Below are 16,718 nucleotides of genomic sequence, written 5' to 3' on the forward strand. Positions count from 1 at the left end.
AGCTGTAACCTAAGCTTCAGCTCAGACCTCTGTCTAGGTCCTCATCTCCAGGCTACGTCTAAATCTTGCTGATTCTTTCTGCAAAACATCACTAAGATACAATCATTTCTACCCATCCATGCAGCTAAAACGCTCATCCAGGCGCTCATCATCTCATATCTTGATTACTGCAACATCCTTCTCTCTGGCCTTGACAAACTCAATCTTGCCTCACTTCCATTCCATTCAGAATGCTGCTGCAAAAGTCATTCTCCTACCCCGTTGTTTGACCATGTCACCCCTCTCCAAGTCCCTCCACTGGAGCCCCCTTCTCTATAACATCAAACATGAGCTGCTTGCATTAATTTTCAAGCTCCTTTATGGTATATCTGCACCCTACCTGTCATCCCTCATTCACTAGCGAGATGTTGACTGTCTGCTCCAATCAGACCACGGTGTCAGCCTCCCTCACCCACCAGTTAAATTCCCTAAAAGTCCCTTTGTGCTTTCTCCCATGCTGGCCCTCATGCCTGAGAGGATCACCCCATAAACATCTACAAAATTTCCATATTCTCCGCCTTCAAAACCCTCCTTTGTTATGACGCTTACATAACAGCACACCTGCAGCCTAACTGTTGTCAAGTAAGACCCCTGCCTATTGTGCTGACCAATACTGTCTCATTGTTCCCTTGTATTCCCCCATTGGGCTGGCTGTCTCTTATCTTATGCTTAGATTGTATTCCCCTTGGGGCAGGGACCATTGTTGTTCTGTGTTTGTACAGCGCCTAGCACAATCAGGTCCTGCTCCATGACTGAGGGATCCAGGTGCTATGTTAACACAAATAATAATAAATAAACAATCCAAGCAAATTCATTTTTAAATGCAAGGAAATGGTCATGGTGAATTCTTTTCCTTATCTGCCCAGCTCTAGAATCCAGGAGCCGAGGGAGTGTGGGGGGTGGCAGAAGAGACACTTTTGCCCTAGCCTCTCCCCAAACCAAGTGGCCTTGCAACTGGGTGCACAGGGCTGCAGTTCCACTGAAGTGTCACTCCACCATGACAGAGAGGCAGCTGGGCCAAATCCGAATGGCACTGGGACTCCACACACCAGGTCACAATGCCCAGAGCAGGGAGCAGGACCCAGCCTCCTGGGACACTGTTGCTGCAGGGTGCGCTCACTCGCTAAACCTTCCTCCCCCACCAACCGGTGGTAATTTTTTGGAAGAGTGGGAGGGGCTCATTTTCAGATTTTGTCGCACGTCCCCAAAAAGCTCTGTGTGGCCCTGCTAGAATCAAATCAAAGACCCACTGAAACCAAAGTAGCTGCCAACCACTGAATCAGTTACTCCACCGATGTCACTGGAGTTGTGCTCACCTACACTAGCAGTGAAGTTTTGGTTCATTTCGAAGTGCACAGGTGAAATATATAATACCCTGCAATGGATCCTATAACAAACATGAGTCATGAATAAGGAACAAACATTAATAGAGCTCATCCAACCTTCGAATGAGCAAAACAAAGCTGCTGTTTATGACAAGTGACTTGTGAAACTCATGTAACCAGGCTTTTCCTGGTTCAGCACTACTTCCTTAGTAAGCACACAGAGACCATATCTCCCCTAAACAGAGACAGAGAAAGAAGGCAACAGAGGCAAGGCAATGGCTACCTCCCAGAGACCACATCTCCCCTAAATCAGGTGAGAGTTAAATTTTTCATGTAAACATTTTATTTATTCTGCTCAAACTTTTCTTTACATGACAACCTTAGACATAGAGGGGAAGAAAAGGAAACACTTTTCTGAATCTGATTCATTTAGAGTTACTGGTAAATGTTTCCAGTTCTGTGATATTTTGCCTTTTACAGTTGCCAGGGAAATATTTCAGCTGTTTTTGCAATTTTGAGGAATAACAGGATACTTTTTTCTCTCCCTCTCATTGCTATGCTTCTGGAAAAAGTTGTTCTTGGTTTGGATTAGAAGTAATACTATTAACACAAGATTGCCACAAGTGCACGATTCTTGAAGTGTGGCTGTGCACAGAAAGTGCTTCAAAGCTCCTGCTGGTTCAGGTATAGTACCATGAAAATATGTCTCTTCACTTTTTTCTTGGCGTTCACAGGAAACTTGCTAGAGATCTTTAGCATTCACTTTGTCCAACACAGGTTTTACCCTCTACTTCTTTTGAGGTTTTACGATTCAAAAGCGGAAGTGGCATGTCTGTTCTGTGAGATGCCACTACATAGTTACAACATTTTCCCTTCATCAGTGCATGATTTTGGAGAATAAAATGAAATACCTCAAGCAGAACTGAAGTAAATTAACCATTAAAAAAAAGTATGCAATTTGTGACTTTGCCAGCTAGAAGAGAGGAGTTGCCTCTCTGAAAGGCATTGTTTCCTGCAAGTGATAAGCTGTTTTGCTGATAAGAATCAATTTTCATTTCATTTAATGAAATGAAATGTTCTTATATTGGTGTGGGGAATAAATTGAACTGCTAGGTACAGTAACTATAATACAATGGCTAAATCTGTGTGCTCCTGTCTCATGCTTGTGGCTGCCTGCATATAAGGTATGTGTCTGTTATCACCATTAGCCAATGGAGTTACTCTTTCAGATCAAGGGGTGGCGGTCTGTGCTTTTGGTCCAGATACATCATAAGTTCTATCACAACTGATGACCTTGGTAGGGAGCTCATTACATAAAGCCAGCTCATTTCATGTGGCCTCACTCATATATGCACTTTACAGAAAAACATAATAGTATCAATTACAGCTGTTTGAAAAATGGAATTGTCCTTTCACAGGACATTTTCACAATTCAAAATTACTTTCCATTCCAAACTGGAGCCAAAAGACACAGTGTCAGAATTTTTCACAAAAAAATGAAGAATTCTGAAAAGGTTCAAATTGGAAATGTCAAAACAGAAAATTAGGACATTTTCAATCAAAATGAAATGATTTGATGTACAATTATTCTTTCAACTCAATGCTTGAAAATGAAAAAAAATGTCATTCCAAAATGTTGATTGGAAACAAAGCAAAATGATTAGACTGAATTTCAGTGTAAAGGTTTGTTTACACTGCACACACCTCGTGGCAGCGAGTAGAGTACATATGCTGCAAGTTCCCCCCAGCACAGGCATAAATAGCAGTGTAGATGGTGAGACACTGCTTAGGTGAGTAGAGGCACCAGAACCTTAGGGTGTGTCTACATCGCAGTTAAACACCTGCAGCTGGTCCATGTCAGCTGACTCAGGCTCCTGGGGCTCGGGCAGTGGAGCTGTTTAACTGCAGTATTGATGTCTGGGCTCAGACTGGAGCCTGGGCTCTGGGACCCCCCCACTTCACAAGGTCCCAAAGCCCAGCTCCAGCCTGAACCTTAACATCTACAGCCCCACAGCCTGATCCCCTAGAGAGGCAGCCAACACAGGCCCGCCAAGGGTGTTTAATTGAGGTGTAGACACACCCTTAGAGTGAGTACCCTCCATGGTGCTCTGCACACCCAAGCAGTGCCTCACCCATCTCCGAGGATAAACTGGAATTATTTTCCAAAGAAGCTGATTAAAATAAAGGTCACAGACAAAAGCAGTGAACATGCAACATTCTTTTGTGTCTACGTCAGTTTACATACTAGAATTCCTTGTTCTACAGTACAAAGGAAATATACTTAAGCACACTGAGAGCAAGCACTTATCTAGTTCAGTATCCTCTCCCCACAACTGAAGTCACAGAGGACAGCAAAGTTAAGCAACACAAACTAGTATATGTATGTATCCTGTTCTGCAACACTTGTGTGTAACACCTTGCAGTGCAAGAGGCTGCACCCACTTCCACCAAAGGAATTTACATGAAGACGAGCATACGTGCAACAGAGGCCACTCTAGCTACAGACAAAGAGGAAACAGCCTAGGGCAGCAGATTTCTGGGCAGCTCTCCAGGGTGGCAGATTTGGTCCTGCTGGCCCTCCATCATAACAGAGAATCAGCTAGGCCAAATCTGAGTGGCATTGCAACCCAGGGGGCCCAGTCACAACACCACTCACTTAAATTTGCCCTGGCTGCCCTTCCGTCGTGATGGAGGAGCATCTGGGGCAAATCTACTGCCCTAGGAAGGGGCAAGCACACTTTACGTTTTGCCAAGGGCAGCAGATTGTCTTGAGCAGCGTCTGACAAGCAGCCACATTAGCTAGGAAATCAGGCAAAAGATCTGGGGTATATGGGTCCTTGTGTTTCAGGGCATAAAGGGATTACATGTGGGGATAAGAAAGGAACACCCCTCCCTCCCTCCCACAATACAGAACAACAGGGTAAATGCATGTGTTTTGCTTTTGCACTGTTTGGCGGGGGAAGGGAGGGGAGTTGTCTTCTTCCTCATGGAGAATTTGGCCAGAGTGAATGTCACAGCAATGACTTCCTGCAGCAGTGAGATAGCAGTGTCTATATGCAGTGTATAAAAATACTATGTTACCTTCTATCTGTTTAGCAGGTCTCCCAGATTATTTCATTGTGTCTTCCGTTTTCTGTGTCACGGCCATAGATGAGGAGGCACAACCAATTGTTTTTCACTCAAGTTATGATTGTATAGAATGCTGATATGTCCATTGTTAATTATTTATTAATTATTTACTTCTTATTACTGTTATTGCAGTAGATCCCAAAATGTAGTAGACTCTTACCAAACACAAAAGACAACACAGTCAGATTCACTTCTTAACGAGCAGGGATGCAAATTGCACCCTACTGAACTCATGAGACATATGTACTGGAGGGGAAATTTACTCCCTAAAGGGGACGAGTGGCAGAACTGCCACCATCCTCCTCTGGGACTCTGTCTGGGAAAGACAGTCTTAGATTCCAGCTGGGAGGAGCACTGCTAGTGGAGCATCCCCCGGAAATGCATAATCCCACTAATCAGCCTATTTGTGATTATAATTATCTATTTATTTTCACTTGTATTACCGTAGCACCTCGGAGCTCTAGTCATAGATCAGGACCCCATTCTGTGATGTGCTGTACTGGTCTGCTCCCTTCCACAATGGCCCGGCCCACAGTTTTGGGCTGCCGCAAAGAGGAAGGTTGGGGGTGGCTTGTGCAGCTGGACCCCTGCCCCTCATAGACCTTACACTACCAGTTGCTTTATTGTGCTAGTGCAAATCAATGGGTGAGTGCAGCCCAGTCTTGTCAGTCTCCTTCTATACAGCCTTCATTTTTGCTGCCCTGCTCTAGACTCTTTACATCTCAACTATGTCTCCTTTGGAGCTGAGGCTATGAAAAGGGGAGGCAGTGTCCAGGGGTCCTTTTATTCTGTAGAATCCCATCATAACATGTTTGCCATGTTAGCTTTTGTCCTCATTTTAATACAAGCAATAATCCTATAGGTGCAGAACACTGAGGAAGCCACTTCACGGAACTGTGTCCTCTCCTGTTTAAATAAACTTGGAACAAAAGTGGTGGAAAGCCTCCCTTCATTGGTTCTTTCTGTTTCAGGAGAAAGGGGACCAGAAGTCTTTAGTGAAAATGTTTTTCTATCTCCTCATCTTTCTGGCCATCTTCTATTTGTGGTGGAGATGGGGGGCACAAGATGGGCAGAAGATTAGAGATCTCACAGACAAATATATATTCATCACTGGATGTGACTCGGGATTTGGAAATCTGGCAGCAAGGACTTTTGATAAGAAAGGATTTCGAGTTCTTGCCAGTTGTCTGAATGAAGCGGGAGCAGTGGAGCTAAAAGCAGCAACCTCAGAGCAGCTCCAAACAGTGCTGCTGGATGTGACAGATCCAGACAACGTTAGGAAGGTGGCTGAGTGGATTAAAGCTGAAGTGGGGACAGCAGGTGAGTGACAAAAGATCTGGATTCTTTCCTATGTAGCCTCTCCCCGAGGTGTGGCTCATATCTCCTCCTTGATGCTTACTTCTTGGAACAACTGGCTTTTCCCCTCTCCTCACATGGGGTGGGTCCTGAGTTCTTTTTAGTGATGCTGGTGTCTCCACCCAAGATGACTCCTCACTGTGCCTGTGACACAAGGTTGCTGTCCCTGGAGAACATTAATACTACCATTGCTAGTAAGAAGTATAAATCCCAGCACATGAAAAACAAATACATCGACATAAACCCCAGTAAAGAAATGACAAATCCAAGAATAACAATATAACAGCAGTGACCTTTATTGGGAACAGGAAAATAGGATCTGGGGAAGGAAAGGGTTAGGGTTGACTAATAAGTACTAAAACATGAATAAATCAACCAATTCCTCACCTCTCGACATGCACACCACCTCCCAGCCCCCAGCTGGCACATCCCAGGTAGGTGATATGCTGGGGATGAGTTTGGAGAAGAGTGTTGTAGCACTATTGGCCAGCTAAAACAAAAAAGAATGGTCCTATTACAGTGTCTTTACCCCTAGGTGGGGAAAGTCCTGTCATGGCTCCCTGGTCAGGAGTCCAATGGAGGTCTTGGTGGGTTGCATCTCTGCCACTCTGGACACTGGTCTCTGCAGAGCTGGAACTGCCTGACCCATGCACTAGATTTCACAGCAATTCAAAGATTCTCCTTTGTGGGGAGGGGAAGTTCATCAAAGATCCCCTAAGTTGTTCTGCTTCTGGCTCTGCTCCCAAACTCAAAACTGAAACAAAAACTGGTCCCTTTGTCTCTGAGTCAGGAACAAAGCCCCATCCAGGGGCTGAGCAGCCCTGGCTCATCACTGGCCCATGATATGGGCTCATCACTGGTCATGCCATGTCATCACTGGTCATATCATCACTGGCCCATAATATGGGCTCATCACTGGCCTATATCACCTCATCCACAAACCACCCTATTGGCCTCAGCAAGAGTTCCTAAACCAGTCTATCCCCACCCCTGACTCCAAGCATGCTTGGAAATGGTGTCAGAGGGCTCTGGTAGCTATTATTGTTATAGTCCACAGGGCCGGAACCCCAGGAGGCTCAGTTGAGAGTTCCAGGAGCTGAGCAAACTCCAAGGAGAGGTTACACTTACATGAATTGCAACTGTTTAATAGGCATGGATAAAAACTGCAAAATAGATCCCTCTGGATATTTGTTTGACGTTTGTATTTGGCTGTGTTGTCTCTTTTGTATCACTTTTCACAAATATTCTAGTGGATGGCATCACTGGAAGGAATTTTTCTGGATACAGCTAATTTTAGGTGAATATTGAAGAACATTATTGGAAAGTAGACAAATAGTCCCAATGGAAACTGAATTTCATTGACTTTGATGGGACTGTTTATGTATTTCATGCTAAGCACCTCCTTAAGTGCATTGCTGGATCAGTGCCAGAGAAGTCAGCACTTTTCAGAAGGAAGTCCCCTGTTAGAGAACAGAACAGCTTAGAAAAGAGACAACTAAAGAGGGGATATGAGTAAGGTCTATAAAATCATGAGTGGTGCAGAGAAAGTGAATAGGGAAGTGTTCACTCCCTCACATGACACAAGAACCAAGAGTCTCCCGATGAAATTAATAGGCAGCAGGTTTAAAACCAACAAAAAGAAGTACTTCTTCACACAACACTCAGTCAACCTGTGGAACTCATTGTCAGTATAATTGGGTTCAAAAATAGATAATTTAATGGCGAATAGTTCCATCAACATTGCTATTAATCAAGATGGTCAGGGATGCAACCCCCAAGCTCTGGGTATCCCTAAGCCTCTGACTGCCGGGAGCTGGGAATGGATGACAGGGAATGGATCACTTAATAATTGCCCTGTTCTGTTCATTTCCTCTGAAGCATTTGACACTGGCCACTGTTGGAAGACAGGATTCAGAGACAGATATAGCATTGGTCTGAAGCAATATGGCCATTCTCTTGTTCTTTAAATATACCGTGAGAGCTATGTGCAGAGTTAAACTTTTAATATTGAATACTCACAACAAATTGCATCGTTTTCAAACAGGAAAAGAGACATAATTCATTGAACAATTTATTCATTTATGTATTAATCACCTAGATCAGTTATTTATCAAGCCATAAAATAATATTTCATATGCAATCCCACATTAACTATCCAGAGGCTACCTTCATAGGACCCAATTCTGATACTGTTACTCATGTTAATTGATTGATTGCTTTGATTGCAATGGGGCCACTGGTGGAGTACTCAGAATTAAGATAAAACAGAACCTGGCCCTTTGAACCATGCAGCCTGGAACTTGCAACCTGCACCTTCCAGGCTAACCTCCCTCTCTCCCTTTTTAATTGCTTATAACTTGCTCAAACGAATTGTTTTGAGGTTGACATTTTCAAAGTTTGGCCTAAACCCAAAGGTGAATTTTTTCTGTAATGTTGGCGGAATATCCATTCAATTGTTTTTGAGTTTTGTGATGATAAGAAAAATACACTTTCCTGTGTCAATATCAAACTTTCAACTTACATAACTCAAATGACAGAAGAACAAAACTTCAGACTTATCCTGTTTGAAAGTCTTCACTAAAATGTAAAAAATAATCCAAGTTTGAAAATATCAGTTCAGGATTTGTAAAGTTATGAAGCTTTAAAGCTGGCAATTTCATACCTGTGTAATAGAAGAATTTTTGGACACATTTCCAAAGCGAAACCTGAGCTCAGCTCTCAGGTCTAAGGGCAGCTGAGTTAAGAAAGCACTTAGCTTCAGAAGGCAAATAGGCCAGCAGCTCCTGTAACTAGTAGAACTACAAAGCTGTTATGCCAATTTTAATACCATCACCTTTGTTAGGTGGTGATTTATCATACTACATAGCTGTGACTAAAGAGAAGCGAGGATATGGGAGCTCCTTTGGGGAAAAAATATTTTCTGGATGGAGCACCCATACCAAAAAAAGATGCCTAAAACAGTCCTGCAATTCAACTTTAACTGCTCTGTCAATACAGAAATAGATACAAGAGAAGCCATGAGAAGAGAGTCTACAGAATGACTGTGAGATTATTGTAACTAGGAGGTGCAAGCCTTTCACTACAATCAAATCATGAGTTGGGGGTGCGGGACACATATTGACGTTTCCCATTTATTGCACTCTCAGCTGTTTTCAAAAATATTGACTTCAATTTTGGTTGCAAGTCTAGGGGCTGGTCTACACTGTGGGGGGATCGATCTAAGATACGCAACTTCAGCTACGTGAAGAGCGTAGCTGAAGTCGAGGTATCTTAGATGGATTTACCCCTTTTCCTCACGGCACGGGATCGATGTCCGGTCGACTCCACTACTGCTGTTCGTGCTGGTGGAGTTCCAGAGTCGACGGGAGTGCATCCGGGGATCGATATATCGCGTCTAGATGAGACATGATATATCGATCCCCGAGAAATAGATCGCTACCCGCCGATATGGCGGGTAGTCTAGACGTACCCTAGGTCTCTTATATTATCCAGACCAGCTCACCCTACCCTGATATTCTGGACTTTTAGCTGTGTCAAAAATATTATAGCTCCTTGGTTTCTAACACCTCACTGCCCCCCAGACTTCCAAAGCCCCTAGACTTCCCACCCACCCACCTTCAAAGGTCATAAAAGGGAAATGTTAACACAGTTTGTGAAGTGGCCTGGAAAGAGTGGTGGTGAAATGTAAGCATCAGGTAAAATGGTGAAGGCTGCAGGAGATCTAGAGGCAGCTTATTTATAAGTTCCTGCCCATCTTGTAATCCGTCTGGTTCTCAGACATTTCTTGATGAATTCTCAGTTGGTTTGGCTCCTCTTTATGTTACATAGGGGTGAATATTTGCTTCCTAAATCACTACTTTAATTTTTTTGTTTGTTTCTCTGCAGGTCTGTGGGGGCTGGTCAACAATGCGGGGATTATGGGACCAACAGCGCCGACAGATTGGTTGAATATTGAGCACTTCAGAGCACCAATTGAAATTAATTTAATTGGCCTCATAAATGTTACATTACATTTGCTTCCCTTGGTGAAAAAGGCCAGAGGGAGACTAGTAAATATATCCAGCACCGGAGGCCGCCTGGCAGTCTGGGGGGGTGGCTATTTTCCTTCCAAGTTTGGGGTGGAAGCATTTAATGACAGTTTAAGGTACAGTAACGTTAATTTTGAGGAAATAATACATGTTCGATAATGCTGAGAGACTTGATAGTGAGGTAGTACCCAGCAGAGGGGTGACTGTCATTTAATGCTAGTTGGGGAGTCTAAGAATTAAGAGGACTTATTGGGTCTCATTCTCATTTACACTGAGTCTAGATGACTGCAGTACACTTTGCAATTGGCATAATTTAAAATGCAAGATCACTTATAAAGTGTAGGCAGTCCCAGAAGCACTACCCTGAGGAAACACCTGCCAGATAGTTTCATGTTACGGTTAAAGTTATCCTAACAAAGTTGGGCTGCAACTATTGCTTTTTCCTCAAGCCTCTTCAACTAAGTATGTGTGCTTTTCTCAGTCATTTAACCCTGATTTTTTGAAGGTAGGGGTTTTTCTGGGGGGAGGAGGGTGTTATTTGTGATTGTTTTTTAAACAGGGCACAGCAAGATATTCCAGAATGCCTGGACTAAGAGCAGAACTTCATGTAATAGACAGACAGTCTTATGGATGGGTGAACCAACTCAGATAAAAGAAGCAATGCCCCATATTTTTGTTTAAAACTAAAACAAAAGGCAACTTTTGAAGTTTAAAATGTGTGTGTATATATAGTCTTGTATGTATAGCCCCCTTGGTGTATCACTGCAAAGGACTTCAAATAAATAAAAACAGTGGCTGCTTCCCTGTGACCTCTCCACACTAGCCCACCACTAGATAACACTTACTTACAGTTTGATCTTGGCCTTCCCAATATGCACAATGAGCTACAGAGATAGGAAGAGAACATTAGTGCAGATATAAATACATCAGCTATTAACAATGCTGTCTAAAATAGCAATGACATCCTTAACTGGCTGTTTCTGCAGACGGGACATGAAAGCTTTCGGAGTTAAGGTTTCTTGCATTGAACCTGGGCTGTTCAAAACTGGACTATCCAATCGAAAAAAGATCATCGAAGAAAGGGAGGTCATTTGGAGTCAACTTCCTCCTGCCATTAGAAAACAATATGGAGAGGGGTATGTACAGAAAGGTGAGACATTACTTGATTATTTTGTATTGAAGGGACCATGTCATTTGCAGCATCACGATCCTTGGAAAATGGCCCAGACTTTTCTGATTTACAGGGAACCTCTTTCTTCTGAAATTTGACATAAAAATGTAAGCTTAAAATGCTAGACGTCGTAGAATGACTGTGCACAAAATAATCATTATTTTGTTCCTTCTGCCCATGATACTGCCTACGATTTCATCTGAGTTTTGAATATTCAGCTTGGCATGTGACCCTTAAATAAACAAACATGCATATGCACATATCTTTGACCCAAAGATACAAGCAGAAACATATGAGAGGGGAGGGAAGGGATGTGTGTGTCTTCCCCACTACTACCAGTTTTTGGTAATTCAAGTAGTTCAAGGACAAACCTTCTTTGCTCCTATTAGATACTATGGTGATGGAACCCATGGAAAAAAACCTAAGGCCTCATTCTGGCAATAGGCTCTGCATGGACAGATCCCTGCACCTGCAGAAAGCTCACTGCAGGATCAGCTCCTCTGACAGACAGATTATTGCTGAATCCAGCTTGAAATGGGATCTGCTTATCCGATAACCCTTGGAACATCCTACACCCTCCTCCCCTAGTTCCTTTCTCTACAGCTGCCTTTTGTATCTTCTCCCACCCCAGTGAGCCAGATTCACTGCTGGCATCAGCAGGTGTGATTCCACTCAAGTCAATGAAGCTGCACCCATTTACACCAGCACTGAACCTGGCATCAGAAATGTCTATGTCCCCTTCAGTTCTACTTCTGTCTCTTCCTTCTGAGCAAATGACTAATTGTCTTTCCTCAGACATCATAAGCCAGGTTCTGCCACCCTTGCTCGGGTTCAGTAGTGCCCTACTCCACAAGTGAAATCAATAGGAATATTCAGGGAGCAAATTACTACTCAGCTTGAGTAAGAATGGCCAGACTTGGCTTTTAATATGGACTGCTTTTCCTCCTTGTCTTGGGGAGAACAGCAAGTGCCATTTGGCTCAGTCATGCCAGAACTGAAAATCAAAGTAACCATCACAAATGCATGCTGAGGAAATGGGTTAGAATTCGCTTTCCTTTCCTTTAGGTCCTGCCACTAAAATGAAGCCCTCGTTGATTTTTTGCAGATGCAGCAAGGAAAGAAAAGCTGGTTCAGGTGCTACAGAACACAAACCTCTCACTGGTTGTGCAATGTATGGAGCATGCTCTAACAAGCATTAATCCTCACTCACGTTACACTGCAGGCTGGGATGCTAAGCTTCTTTGGATCCCCCTTTCAAGCATGCCTGCAGCAATACAGGACTTTGTACTCCTGAGAAACAAAGCAGAGCTTGCGGACCCAACTGCAGGGTGAATTCTCCTCCTATATTTACACTTTCCCATTCAAATGGGGACGGCCCAGCTGTCTGAGTCAACAAGAACCAGCCCTTTATTTTACCCCTGTGCCTGCTAGTCCAAACTGAGCCTGACACCGACATTTTTATATTTCTAACAGCTTTTAGAGTGCCTATTTCTCAAATCTGTGATACATATTATAGCCATATTTTTAATCTTATGTATAAGTCAGGCCACATTTATCAAAGAATCAGTAAAAAAATGGAAAGGTTGCAAAGAAGTGACCGATCCTTCATGTGTCATCTAGCTTTAAGTGCACAAAGCGTTATGAATTGGGCCAAAAATCACCAACTACAAACCTTACAATATTTCGTGTAGGATTTTTCTTTGTTCTGGAAAATATGAACTAGAGAGGTCAAAATGACCAGTGATTTGGAGGGCTCACCTTGTGAAACCTCAAAGATTTCAGATTTGCAGTCAGTACTGAGCACCCACACTCAAGTTAGGCACTTAGTAACTTTTGCAAAATGTAGGCCTCAGTCTTTCAATTAAATTATTTCCAGGCAAAGAGACAACAGCCTTGGTGCTGAGTGACTCCTGCAAGGGGGCTTTAACTTGTGTTAAAGTACATGGGAAATGAGGGCACACAGTACATGCCAGGAGGAGCTCAGCATTTTGCAGGATTGGACTCCTTTCGAATTAGACATGACCAGAGTGCTTCAGAACAGCACAAAATTACCTCAAGTCATAACTGTTTAGTGCCCAGAAAGTGGTTTCCCACTGGGCAGAAAACTGGCCAATGGCAAAGCCAAATGCTTTCTTTGGTCTGGTGAGTTTGTTGTGACATTACTTGGCTAAACATTAAGCCACCCAGTGCCTGTCTAAATATTGCCAGTTTTCAATTTAACTTCTCTGGCGCTTGCAGGGTATCACTCTGCTTTCTGACTGCAGCTTGGATCACATCAGTGTGTGGAGTTCATTTATATTTTGCATGAACAGAATTGTATGGTTGTTATTTCCTATTAGAACAAATTTGAGGTGTGCTGTACATATGCCTGTGGATTAGCTATTCTTACTGCAGTGAGTATTAGTGGGCCTGCTATTGTAGATTTCTTTTAAAAATATTTGTACTCATGAAGGCAAAGGGACAGAGTGGTGGGAAAGCAAACTCTTTTTATTTAAATCATAAGCCAGATAGCTGCAATGTGAGCATTCACATGTTGCCACCCCAATAACCTTAGCCTAGGCCTGGAAAAGCTGCTGGGTTTTTAAGCTAGAGGTCATTTGGTCCTTATGTTAACTCTGCAGAACCGAGAGCACCAGATTGTGCTAATGTGCTGCTTGTCCTCAGAACTGAACTGAGACCTTTAGATTCATATCACTTAGGAGACTTGAATTCTATCTCCAGATGTTAAAGGAAAGTATTTTATACACCGAGGGCTGGTCTACACTGCCACTTAAGTCGATATAACTTATGTCACTCAAGGATGTGAAAAAGCCTCCCCCCTTGAGCGACGCAAGTTGCCATGACCTAAGCGCCGTCCACATCGACGCTATGTTGGCAGGAGACACTCTCCCACCAACATAGCTTCCACCTCTTGCAAAGGCAGAGTAATTATGCCAATGGAAGAGAGCTCTCCCGTCAGCACAGAGCATCTTCACCAAATGCACTATAGCAGTGCAGCTGTGCCAGCGTAGCACGTCTAGTGTAGACTAGCCCTGAGCAAACCAGACCCAGGCTGTTGGAGTGATTAAGGAAGCAAAGAAAATGAGTTGTATCTAACAATAGAAATAATCCTGAATACATCAATGCCACTTATCATCCTGCTCTGATCTTCATTATTTATATAGCCAACTATACCTGAGTTTGCATCAGTTCCTTCAGAAGCTCATTCATATTGTCACCTGCTGCGATATCACAGATCTATGAAATCTGAAAATTAAAGTAAGGAATAAACAGAATTTTGGGAGTGGGTGAGATGATCCTAAATGTACCTTATGTAATGTAGCTATTTGAACAGCTGGCTCTTCCCCAAATATATTATACTACATCGTATAAAGGGCCAGATTTTGCCGTCAGCAACACCATTGTAACCAAGCTCCTCATTTACTCCAGTGTCACTGAGAACAGTATTTGGCCAGTGACTACCGGAAATGAGCTGCAGTGGTAAAAGTAATTAATAAAAAAGAGCTGAAATTATTATATTTTATGGAAGTAAAACATGGTTTCTGCTTCTGATTAAGCGCCTGTATTCCCTACAATGTTAATGGAATTGCCTGTATAATAGCAGAACTTTTCCCAGTGGCATTATGACTTTTCCTATTACTCTTTTCCAAGCATTTGAACTCATGTAGTTTTATGCAAAACTGGTCTCCAACTCTATTCTAATCCAATTGCCAGAACCATTTTTAACAGTCTGTTCTTCAGCTTGAGACAGAAAGAAAAACAACTGGACAGAATCATCTACGGCCCATATTCTGGACCAGTATCTAGCAGCCACTTGTAATAGTAAATGATGCAGAGAATACTCCATTTAAAATTGCATTTTAATCAACTTTTTATTGTCTCAATACCCTCTTCTGCTACCTCCTTTCTTTAATACAATATTTACTAAAGCTAATGAATTGATTTGTTTGGTTATTATGTAAAATTAGTCAGTGGCTCTTCCTCCTTGTAAAATTTATTTTTGGGATGAACCTGAATGATTTTTTGTACAACTAAAGAGTTCTTTCTAGGGCTGACCTTCAGGCCACTACATTATGCAATACCTAAAACATTAAATTATCTGTTTACCTAGTTGCACATTAGCTTAAAGTGCTGGGGTATTTGAACCCCACTAAAGGCATTTTGCACACCAAAGCCTGTGTTAAGGATGTTACCATTCCCCACTGATTCTTAATTCTGCACAGTATTATTAAAATACTTATGGGTACATATAATACTGCATACGGAGTGCATCATGTTGTGGAAATAACTTTTAAACTGGAGTCTTCCATTCAAACAGTTGGGCTACTCCATCTGAATATTTCATTGAAGAGAAAAAAAACTATCATTCTTAGGGTTAGCTTGTGGCTGACTCTGTGATCAAAGGGTGTACAGAAAGGGCTCAGAAAGTTTCCTCCTATTTCCTTGTGCCCCTGTGCAGAGCACTGGCACAGGCACTGTCCTTCCACCTACACCTCTTCCTCCTTCAAACACACTTCTTCCAAAAGGGAAAATAGATGAAAGGGAGAATTCAGAAACATGAAACCAACAAAACACAAGCTAAAGTAAGCTGCTTATTGCGGGCCAGACTGTGACATCATTACTCCCACTGAGTAGTGACCGGCGGCTTGTCTACACAGGGGAGTAATGCACTCTGTGGTGGTGTGATTTCTAAAGCACACTAATATGTTGCACTTGAATTGGTCCATGTAAACCTCAGTGTACACTAAAGGTTCTCTAGTGCATATTAACATAATGCTGTTTCAAACTGCAGAACATTAAAGCACACTAGGGAATCTTTAGTGCACACCAGCAGGACCCATTACTCTTTAAGTAATCCCACTGACGGCTCAGAGACTAAAGCACAGTTTGCCATGAGTGAGGGTGTCACGGTCTAGCCCTTTGTGTTTTCTTGCATCTTAGCCCTCCATATTTTCATCATTCCCTTTCCCCACCTTCAGTCTTTTTAGGACTCAAGGGCTCCAGCCTGACCCCCAAACATCTACACTGCAATTCTCTAGCCCAGCAGCCCAAGCCCGGGAGCCCAAGTCAGCTCTCGTGGGCCAGACGTGGGTGTTTTATTGCTATGTAGACATACCCTATGTTCCTACAACCTCTCTCACCTCTCAGAACAGAAAGCTTGGCAACATTTGGCCAGTCCTCAGTGAGTGGGTACATGCTGCTTCCCTGATCATAAACCACTACAAACAGGAACGGTCTGTTACTCACTCAGGGGCTGAAAATGGGAATGAGAAATATTAACCTTGATCAGTGACGAGGCAGATCAGTATCAGCCAGGATACTGGCAACCTGCAGGGCAATTCGGTCTCCTCTCTCAGAGTTTTGGGAGGGGGTGTCTCTGTGATTTAATCTGCTGCTGGTTTTGATCCTAGGAAGTTGGGGACTCTCATTCTGTAATCAGATTTCATTGGCACTTCTTAGCCTCACATTTTGACCGGCGCCCAAGATGTGACTAATCTTTCACTAGCTGGGAGAACGTCTGCCCTCAATAACAGCAGCAAAAGGGCTAGACTGTGCCCAGCCTTGCTTGGGTGCACCAGGGGCACCCTGTGCTGTGTTCCCTTGCAGGATTTGACATAGGGCCTTCCAAGAGTGCATGTGGGGCTCTCTGCTAGGACGTCTGCTGGTGCT

General features: G+C 43.1%; 1 protein-coding gene across 3 annotated transcripts; it reads left to right on the forward strand.

Moving 5' to 3' along the window:
• Positions 1 to 1,576: 1,576 nt before the first annotated feature.
• On the forward strand, positions 1,577 to 14,982 carry DHRS9 (dehydrogenase/reductase 9). 3 transcript variants are annotated; one of them, XM_045031658.1, is made up of 6 exons: positions 1,577 to 1,677; positions 1,937 to 2,048; positions 5,356 to 5,813; positions 9,735 to 9,993; positions 10,864 to 11,027; positions 12,154 to 14,982. In XM_045031658.1, exons 3-6 carry the CDS (start codon positions 5,495 to 5,497, stop codon positions 12,378 to 12,380), a joined length of 969 nt encoding a protein of 322 aa, XP_044887593.1. In that variant the 5' UTR covers positions 1,577 to 1,677; positions 1,937 to 2,048; positions 5,356 to 5,494; the 3' UTR covers positions 12,381 to 14,982. The 3 variants fall into 3 exon arrangements, with proteins under 3 accessions (XP_044887593.1, XP_044887592.1, XP_044887591.1); XM_045031657.1 differs by having other exon boundaries at positions 5,465 to 5,813; XM_045031656.1 differs by lacking the exon at positions 1,937 to 2,048 and having other exon boundaries at positions 1,601 to 1,677; positions 5,465 to 5,813.
• Positions 14,983 to 16,718: the final 1,736 nt, after the last annotated feature.

This window comes from Mauremys mutica, chromosome 10, assembly GCF_020497125.1.
Source record: "Mauremys mutica isolate MM-2020 ecotype Southern chromosome 10, ASM2049712v1, whole genome shotgun sequence".
In the NCBI taxonomy this organism is placed as follows: Eukaryota; Metazoa; Chordata; order Testudines; family Geoemydidae; genus Mauremys; species Mauremys mutica.